This window comes from Arachis ipaensis, chromosome B3 (assembly GCF_059453495.1).
Source record: "Arachis ipaensis isolate K30076 ecotype BB chromosome B3, ASM5945349v1, whole genome shotgun sequence".
NCBI lineage: Eukaryota > Viridiplantae > Streptophyta > Magnoliopsida > Fabales > Fabaceae > Arachis > Arachis ipaensis.
In genome coordinates, this window is record NC_142438.1 from 124990188 (window position 1) to 125000933 (window position 10746).

Here is a 10746-nt window from a genome sequence, read left to right on the forward strand (position 1 = left end):
TTCAACAGAACTTAAAAACATCATCCCTAAACTGTTCCTTAATGAACAAAATATGTCTTCACACACAGGTTTAGTGAAAATGTCAGCAAGTTGCTCTTCAGATTTTACAAATTGGATATCAATAGTACCCTTTTGCACATGTTCCCTAATAAAGTGATATCGAACCTCAATGTGCTTAGTTCTAGAGTGCAGTACAGGATTTTTTGAAATATTTATCGCACTCATATTATCACAAAATAAAGGTATACTATTGATTTTCAATTTGTAATCTTTCAATTGAGTTTTAAGCCGTAAAAGTTGAGAGCAACATGCAGCCGTGGATATGTATTCAGCTTCAGCCGTGGATAAAGCAACAGTGGCTTGCTTTTTGCTTGACCACATATTTAGTAAGCTTCCAAGGAAGCAACACATTCCGGACGTGCTTCTTCCATCCACTCAGTCTGCCGCGTAATCTGCATCACAAAACCCTACTGCACAAAACTCATTAGACTTAGGATACCATAAGCCAAGATCACATGTGCCCTTAATGTATCTAATGATTCTTTTGACGGCCGAAAGATGAGATTCTTTTGGGTGAGATTGAAATCTAGAACACACACCCACACTTTGAACAATATCCGGCCTAGAGGATATAAGATACATAAGTGACCCTATCATTCCTCTATACTTTGTTTCATCCACATCTTTGCCTTTTTTATCTATGTCAAGTTTAGTGTTTGGATGCATAGGAGTTCCCATTGGTTTGGAGTTTTCTAGACTAAATTTCATGATTAACTCTTTGGCATATGTTTCTTGGTGAATAAAGATACCATTAGGAGTTTTTTGGTTTGAAGACCAAGAAAGAAAGTTAATTCTCCCATCAAACTCATTTCAAACTCACTAGTCAATTAATTTTCCAAACTCTTCACACAAGGATTCATTTGCCGATCCAAACACAATGTCATCCACATAAACTTGAACAAGCAAGATATCATCATTAGACTCTTTTATAAACAAAGTAGTATCGACGGTACCTTTTGAAAATTGGTTTCTAATAAGAAGGCACTAAGCCTTTCATACCAAGTTCTTGGAGCTTGCCTAAGGCCATAAAGACCCTTAGAGAGTTTAAAAATATGATTTGGAAGCTCTTTGCTTTTAAAACCGAGGGATTGAGCCACAAATACTTTCCTATCTATAAAACCATTAAGAAAAGCATATTTGACATCCATTTGAAATATTTTAAAACCCCTGTGGGCAGCATAGGCAAGAAGCAACCAAATTGTTTCCATTCTTGCTACCGGGGAAAATGACTCATCAAAATCTATACCTTCCTCTTGATTGTAACCTTGGGCCACTAGTCTAGCCTTGTTACGAACAACACTACCATCCTCATCCAATTTATTTTTGAAAATTCATTTTGTACTGGTTACCTTTTTACCATTTGAATTTGGTACAAGAGTCCAAACCTCATTCTTTTCAAATTGTGCTAGCTCTTCCTCCATGGCATTAACCCATGAGGGGTCTTCAAGAGCTCGCTTCACATTGAGAGGTTCAAATTGGGACAAGGAAGCAACATTACTTGGTTCTATTTGCTTCTTGCTTGAGGATCTAGTGGTTATGCCTTGTGAAGGATCACCAATGATGAATTCATGAGAGTAACCCTTCAAAAATTTCCATTCACGTGGCCTTTGAGGAAACTTTCTGCCTTGACGAGTTTCAGTAGATAGCTCTGTTTTGGATTCTCTGGCTTGTTCAAGAGACAAAACAGAAATGTCTCCTTCATTCTAACAAGACGTTTCTAGACAGACATATTCAACAGCTGGGACAGATTTGGGATTTTCTTGACTGGCTTGTTGGTTCACATCAGTTTCACTACCTGCATTATCATCTAACATAGTACTTGGAATAGAGTTAGAATCAAAAAAAGACACATGTATGGATTTCTCAATTGTTCTATGTTCTTTGAGGTAAACTCTAAATGTTTTGCTAGTGGTGGAGTATCCAACAAACTTTCCTTCATAAGATTTTGGATCAAACTTTCTAATATTTTCTTTGTTGTTAAGTACAAAACATTTGCATCCAAAAATATAAAAATACTTAAGATTAGGTGGGGCTCCTTTCCAAAGCTCATATAGAGTTTTCTTTAAACCTTTTCTAATGATGGTTCAATTTAAAATATAACAAGCTGTATTTACAGCTTCAGCCCACAAAAACTTTGAAATATCATTTTCACAAAGCATAACCCTAGTCATTTCTTGAAGGCTTCTATTCCTTCTTTCAACAACCCCATTTTGTTGAGGTGTTCTTGGGCATGACAAGTTATGTACTATTCCAAATCCATCACAAAAATTTTCAAAATATTGATTTCCAAACTCCTTTCCATTATCACTTCTTAAGTGCACAATTTTTAAATCTTTTTCATTTTGGATCTTTTTGCAAAGAGAAGAAAAAGCATAGAATGCATCATTTTTGTGAGCCAAGAAAAGAACCCAACCAAATATAGAGTAATCATCCACCACTACCAAACCATAATATTTTCCTCCCAAACTTTGTGTTCTAGTATGACTAAAAATATCAATATGTAACATTTTCAAAGGCCTTTTAGTGGAAATTCCATCTTTGGGTTTAAAAGATGATCTTACTTGTTTGCCTAGTTGACAAGCATCACAAGTAATATCTTTATCAAATTTAATATTTGGAATTCCTCTAGCTAAATTTTTTTTAACAAGCTTAGAAATTTGGTACATGCTTGCATGTCCTAATTTCTTATGCCAAAGCCATTTTTTCAGATTCAAGAGAGGTAAAACATGTTACTTTTTTATCTTTTAAATTCTCTAGAGTTAATCCATACACATTATTGCATCTTTTTTCTTCAAACAAAATATCGCTGGATTTTTCACAAATAACCAAGCAATCCAATTTTCTAAAAATAACCAAATATCCAAGATCACATAATTGGCTAACGCTTAGTAGATTGTGCTTTAATCGTCAACAAGCAAAACATCATTAATGAATGAAGAGAAGTTCTTATCCACTTTACCTATGGCCACTATCTTTCCCTTTCCATTGTCACTGAAAGTAACAAAACCTCCATCATACTCATCAAGCTTGATGAAGAATGTTGACTTCCCGGTCATATGCCTAGAGCACCCACTATCCATATACCACATGTTGTCCTTTCTTTCGGATGCTAGGAAAACCTACAAAAACACTTAAGTGACCTTAGGTATCCAAATCTTTTTAGATCCTTTAATGTCAAACCATCTTCTTTGAACTAAACAATTATAATCACAAACAATCTTGTAAACTTTATCTCCAATCATCCTTTCACTCATGAAACATTGAATAGGAAAATGTCTATTATGATTGCACAATCTACAAAATTTTTGAGTTGCTATTTTTCTAAAGCTTGTTGGGTTTTGAAACCTTATGTCATCCGAAGAGGATGCCATGTTGGTAAAAGAAGATTTTTCAATAAATTTTTCATATTTGTGAAAACCCAAACTAGCTTTATCATAAAGAGGTTTTTGACTAGCCAATAGTTGATTTAAATTTTCAGAACTTTGAACAAAGCTGGCTAAGTCCTCTTTAAGTCTTTTTACCTCTTTATGCAGCCACTCATTTTTCTCAAAATAGTTTAAATTTGCAGTCACAGAATGATGATGTTCACATCTCTTAAGTTCATCTTTTAACCGCTTGTTTTTCTTCAACAAGATCAACAGCAGTTTCGGCTTCCCTTAATTTAACTTTTAGAAAACCATTTTCAGCTTTTAGTATTTCTATTTGAGACTCAAAATATTGGTTTTTACTTAAGAAGCATTTAATCTTTTCAGAAAGATGATCAATCATAAGATGAAGGTCTTCAGTAGAAGGATCAAGAAATACTACCTGCTCTATGTGATCGACCATGAGACAATTTTGGGATTTGGTTTCTGATTCTTCATCTTCATCAGTGTCATTTTCCAAGTCTTCCCATGAAGCCATGAGTCTTTTCCTCTTTTTTCTTTTCGGTTTGTCCTCCTTTAGTTCTGGACAATAAAACTTAAAGTGTCCAGTTTTCTTACAGTTGTAGCAAATCACCTTGCTTAGGTCCCTCTTTGGTTTCCTTGAACTACCTCTTTTGTTCTGTTATTTCAGCTTTATCATTTTCCTAAATTTCTTAGCAAACAAAACAAAATCATAATCAAATAAATTATCTCTGGATTTATCATCCAGAGATTCAGTAACTGATTTGAGAGCAACTCCTTTCTTTTTTGTATCTCTCTTTAAATAAGTGTTTTCAAAAGCAAGTAAGTTTTCTCTCAGATCATCATAGGTCATTTCATCAATACCACTACTCTCAGCTATTATTATAGCCTTGGTTTCCCACTCTTTAGTGAAACATCTCAATATTCTCCTCACAAGCACAGATTCTAGATGTCTGATTCCCATAGCATCCAAGCCAGTGATGATAATGTTGAATCTTTCAAACATTTCATCAGTTGTTTCTCCTTCCTTCATTGAGAACATTTTGTAGTCTCTATTCAGCATGTCTATTCTAGATCTTTTGACTTGGGTTGTGCCTTCATGAGTAACTTAAAGCTTGTCCCAGAGTTCCTTTGCTGTTGTGCATCTTGATACCCGTCGGTATTCCTCGAAGCTGACAGCACAGTTGAGCAAGTTGATAGCTTTAGCGTTGAGCTCTATTTTCTTTCTGTCATCTTCATTCTAGTCGGCCTCCGCCTTGGGAACAACCACTCCATCAGCTCCAGTGGTGGTTAGAAATTGTGGACCTTCCAAGATTATCATCCAAAGCCTGTAATCTGCAGACTGAACAAAGATCTTCATTCTTTCTTTTTAGTAGCTGTAGCTCTTTCCATTGAAGAATGGGAGGTCTGTTGCTTGACTGTCCTTCTGTCAGAGTATAGGCCACCAGATTTGAGCCACTGTTAACTGCCATCAGGATCTTTTCTCCAAGCTACAAAGCTTGATCTCTTTGAGACCAAGCTCTGATACCAATTGATGGTAATCAGTGGCTAAGAGAAAGGGGTTGAATCTTAGCCCTTTTTTGCTGAATATTAATTTCTGTTTATTTTCAAAAAAATTTCAGGAGATATTTCGGCTTTTGTCTCATAACAAGTCAAGAGACATTTTCTTTTTATCTCATAATAGGTTAGGAGATATTTTTTATCTTTGTCTCCAACACAATAGAAACAGAATAGCAGTAGAAGAGAAAGAGAGAATCACACCTAGATGTATCCTGGTTTAGCTACTAAGTACAATGCAGCCTACATCCAGTCTCCCTCACAATAGTGACAGAATTTCACTATAATCATCAGATTACAAACACCAATTCTTCCCTAGTATCTACCCAATCCTATATGGGACAAATCCAGATTCTATCCCCAAATCTTAACTTGACATGGACTCCTACTAAGCTTTCAATCGCAAAGTGCTAACCCAACTTGTAAGGGAATCCCCACAGGATCATGAACCACAACATACAGATGTACAAAGAAATTCTGAGGCATCTATGTGTATGTAATGCAAAAGTGGGAATTTTGGGTAGCTAAGCATGAATTTAGAAGTATATAGAGTGTGTGTATAGGTGAGAGCTTAGGTTAGTCAAAGATTCATATTATAGCTCACTTGGCCATACATATATCCTCACCCTTACCTTAGCCCCATTACAACTTTGAAAAGACCTCATGATGTTTGCATCGGTACACTAAATTTTTGTTGATTGGGTAGATGAAGAACAAAGTTTAGAAAGCATGACTAGAGAAGAGTAGAGTGATTAACCCTAGACACTTGAGAGATTAGAGTGATATACACTACCAGTGAGGGTTCAATGCTTGATTCTATATTCCCTGCTTTCATGAGCTATCTTCTTACAAGTTTACTTGTCTTTTATTGTATAATTTGAATTAGTGAAATCTGATTTATGTTTGTCTTGAAGAGCTTATTTACTTTTAACCAAGTAGATAGAAACATCTTAGCATGTAGTTGCATTCATATAGATAGGTTGCATTTCATATATTCTAACATTCCTCTTCACTCCCTTATAGCTTCTCTTGAGCTTAGCATGAGGACATGCTATTGTTTAAGTGTGGGGAGGTTGATAAACCACTATTTTATGGTTTATCTTGTGCTCAATTGAGTGGATTTTATCAATCTTTCATACACTTGTTCATAGAAATCGCATGTTTTACATTTTCCTTCCTGATTTTGTGCTATGATTGAAAACATGTTTCTTTGACCTTAATTTTATTAATTTTAATCCTCCCTTTATACCATTCGATACCGTGATATGTGTGTTAAGTGATTTCAGAGATTACAGGGCAGGAATGACTTGGAGGATGGAAAGAAAGCATGCAAAAGTGGAAGGAATACAAGAAATTGAAGGAACTGCAAAGCTGTCAGCCTGACCCTCTTGCACTAAATCGATCATAACTTGAGCTACAGAGGTCCAAATCTTGCGGTTCCAGTTGCGTTGGAAAGCTAACGTCCGAGGATTCGATTTGATATATAATTTGCCATAGTGTCCGTACATATAGGCGACGCGAACGCGTGATCCACGCGGACGCGTCGCAGTGACGAAAATCAGCGTGGCAGATTTCGCTCCCAGCGATTTCTGGGCTGTTTCTGGCTCATTTTTTGGCCCAAAAAACACAGATTAGAGGCTATAAAGTGGGGAAATCCATTCATTCATCATCATACTTTAAAATACATAATTTTAGGATTTAGATGTAGTTTTAGAGAGAGAGAGAGGCTCTCTCATCTCTCTTAGGATTTAGGATTTAGATTTTTTAGAATTAGGATTCCTTTCAGTTTATGGTTATTTCTTTAATCACAGGTTCAATGTTCCTTAATTTATGTTTCTCTTCTACTTTCAGATACTCTAATGCTTTTACTTGTTAATTACTTATGTTGCCAAATTGGCTTATGAACTTTTCCATGTTAAGATTTGAATGTTCTATTTAATATAATTTGAGGTATTTCAGAATTAAGGTTGCTTTGATTTATTTATATTATAGATATTTTCAATTTAATTTAAGATTTATTTCCCTTTTGCTTTGGTTAATTAATTGGAGACACTTGAATTATCAAACTCCTTGTTGATTGAAAATTGGAATTCTTTGCTGATTGATTTGAATTCCAATAACTCTAGTCTTTTTTTAGGAATTGACTAGGACCTGAGGAATCAAATTGATTCATCCACTTAACTTACATTCATAGTTAGAGGTTAACTAAAGTGGGAGCAGAATCCAATTCTCTTCACACCTGATAAGGATAACTAGGATAGGACTTTAATTTCTTATACCTTGCAAGAGATTTTTATTATTATTAATTTATTTTTTTGTCATTTAAATTACTTGTTCCTTATTTAAAAAACCCAAAAACATATCTTTTTACATAACCAATAATAAATCATACCTCCCTGCAATTCCTTGAGAGACGACCCCAGGTTTCAATACTTCGGTTATCAATTTATTGGGTTTGCTTAAGTGACAAACAAAACTTTTGTAAGAAACGAATTCTTGTCGGTCTAGAAGCTATACTTACAACGTGAATTTATTTGTGAAAATTCTAGATCGCACGAGAGTTTCATTCTTCAATCTTCTGACCCAGGACAGGTCCTTGCTTTCCATTTTTTATTCTTCCTACATGTAGCTCGGCGGCTACCTTCTTTCTTTGATGAACAAAAATGGAAGTGAGCTTTTGCAACTGAGATCTTCTTCTCTGACAGAGGTGGATTTCTTCTATTTTTGGCTTCGAAAATCTTGAAGCCCTTCTTCAAATCTTGTCTTCAATGGCAAAAATCTTGTCATGCCTTTCTTCAGATCTTCCTTCATCATAGCCATTCTTCCATAGGCTTCTCTATTACTTTATTTTTTCTTTTGATAACTTCTTCTTTCTTCCATCTTCTTTTTTGACTGAAGTAACCGAATGGAAAGAGAGAGAGGAGAGAGAAGAGACAAAGCTTTCAATGCACAATTAAATGATATTGAATTGTGAGTTTTGATTACCTATGTGTGCATTCAATTTAATTGAAATTTGAATTCCACTATCAAAAGAAAGTGGATAACCGTGGCTTGCTTGGAGTCCTTCTCTTTTCTTCCAATTTGACCAAGGATTTGTTGGTCTAAGAAGAAAATTATTTTGGGCTGTGCCCATGTTTCTTGGCCCTATTAGCTTTTCTATCCCTTTAAGTAATTCAGCCATAAAGTATGAAGTAATTTAGCACAAATGCTGAAACAAAATTGGGCTTATGTGATTTTGACCCAATACAAAATTTATTTTATTTTCCTGCACACTAACACACACATTAGTCAAACCATTGGAAGCAAATAACATAATAATTTTCTAAATTAATGTTTTAATAATATTTGATCATCATAATTATTAAAGTTTTCCAAACTCAACAACCCTTTTTCTTCCGAAAAGTCAGCCAAAATATCTAGTAGTAGTGGATATTTAGTTGTAAGTGTGTATCCCAATTGCCATATGATAAATAGTGATACTGGGGTGATATTTGAGTGTCAGGCTCCCTTTCTGTCGTGTATCCGGCGAGTAAGTTCTTTGTCAGAGCTGAAGAGTCTGATATTGAGTAGCGTCGGTAGTAGCGGGAGAAAAGAGATAAAAAGGGTGGGGTATAAGTTACTAACACAGATGAAAAACTGAGTTTTCAGTTTCGTCTGATTAAGCTCCATGGCGACGAGCATGTGCGCCTGATGTTTGACATCCATAAAAGAATCATAGCAGAACAAATGATGGAGCTTTCGAAGGTTGATGATGTCAGTGGCGGTGGATCTAGTCAGTCGGAATTTGTGCAGGATAACCCACCTCTCACACCACCGCCATTACACATTGCTAGTCTAGTGGAAGACATGATGTTGACGGTGAAGACTCCAACGAAGAGTATGTTGCGGATAGCAACAAGAGCGGTTCTTCTAAAGATGATGAGGAGGATGAGTTTGTACCAGAGACTCTGGTCGAGCCATCACGTCAGTATCTTCTGCCTGCCCCACACCCAATTCTGATGTTGTCATCTATACCAGTCCCTATCATACATTGGATCTGGACACCATGCAAGAGAAAAATCTATTTTTCAACACGGTTGAAGACGATTACAACTTAGATGGTGGTGTGAAGTTTCGGGTTGGCCACAAATTCAAAAGCAGAGATACAGTAATGCAGGGTTTGAAGAATTATAATATTCACAGAAGTGCTTAGTACCAAGTCATGGAGTCGGATCGATTAAAGTACCATGTGCATTGCCGACAATATGAAGCAGGCTGCCCTTGAAGTCTCCATGTTGCTCTCTGACAGAATCTCATATATTGATAAGTTCAAGTTTAACTATGTTCTATATTCTCATTTATCATTGTTATGCTTGCTGTACATATCAACCACGGTTGTTCTATTTCGTTAGGGAGGTGTGTAGGGTGGGAGGAGTGCACACGTGTTTAGCACCGATCATGTCTCAAGACCACTGACAGTTGGACAGCAATCTCATCTGCCGTGTCATCCTACCGTTGATACAATCTAGCCCATCTATCAGCATCTCTGTCCTACAAGGTGCAGTTAGGAAAAGTTATCACTTCAAACCCTCATATAGAAAGGTCTGGATGGTGAAGTAAAAGACAATTGCCCAGATATATGGTGATTAGGAGGAGTCATACAATAAGATGCCGAAGTTGCTGGAAGCGCTGCAGAGTTGTTGTCCCAGAATGATATATGAGATTAGTGTTGTACCATACTATGATGAGTACCTTATGGTGCGTGATCGTAGTATGTTGGATAAGGTATTTTGGGCCTTCCCTGCCTATATGGAGGCTTTCAAGCATTGCAAGTCGTTCGTCTCCATTAATGGCACACATCTTTATGGCAGTTATGGTGGTGTTTTGCTTATTGCAATGACACAAGATGGTAACAGCAATATCATTCCTGTAGTCTTTGTAATTGTTGAGTCTGAGACTACGAAGTCTTGTTCTTTCTTCCTTACCAATCTGAGGCGATACGTGACCCTACAGGAAGGCCTGTTGATTATTTCTGATAGATCCCAAGCGATCAAGGTTGCACTGAGAGCTGATGATAGTGGTTGGCAGACTTCTAGAGCGTTTCATGCTTATTGTGTCTGATACATGGTGGCGAACTTTATGTCTCGTTTCAAGTATGCAAAGGAAAAGCGATATCTCATAAATGCTGCTTACAATCTAAGCCAGGCTAGGTACGAGTGGTACATGGGCATTGAGGGGTTTGTCGCTGGAGATGGCATACTGGGATGGTAGGTTCAACAAAGAGATTTAGCTACACCACTGGGACGTCAGTCGCTACTTTGGGCACATGCCGACGAACCTCTCCAAGTGCATGAATATTGTGCTTAAGGGTACACGCTATTTACCGAGTAGTTGCTCCACCAACGCTCAAGTTTCGTTCTCGTACCATGTATGAAAATTACGGAAGCACCCACCCACTGGCTCTCCATTAGCGCTTAGCCCAGGTGGTACGCGATGTCCTGTAGGGTGATGGTACACACCCCACGGCAAGTAGAAAGTGTGGGTCTCAGGATGCCAGCGCTCTACAAATGCCGTGATTAGAGAGTTGTTGAACACGAAATTCCTGAGTGGCACCGCGTCGCCGAAGCCAGCCTCCCTCAGGTAGGGAACAATGGCATCTGGTGGTGGGAATGTGTGACTCACTCTCTTGGAAAGAAGTAGACGAGGCCTCTGATAAACAATAAACTACCCAAATCAAGAATGTGTAAACCTATAAAACTATAAA

At 37.0% G+C, this 10746-nt stretch overlaps 1 protein-coding gene across 1 annotated transcript; it reads left to right on the top strand.

Annotated features, from left to right (window-relative positions):
• Positions 1 to 9650: 9650 nt before the first annotated feature.
• LOC148572361 (uncharacterized) lies at positions 9651 to 10103 on the top strand. The gene has a single exon (XM_088507469.1). The coding sequence runs from the start codon at positions 9651 to 9653 to the stop codon at positions 10101 to 10103; it is 453 nt and encodes a 150-aa protein (XP_088363595.1).
• Positions 10104 to 10746: the final 643 nt, after the last annotated feature.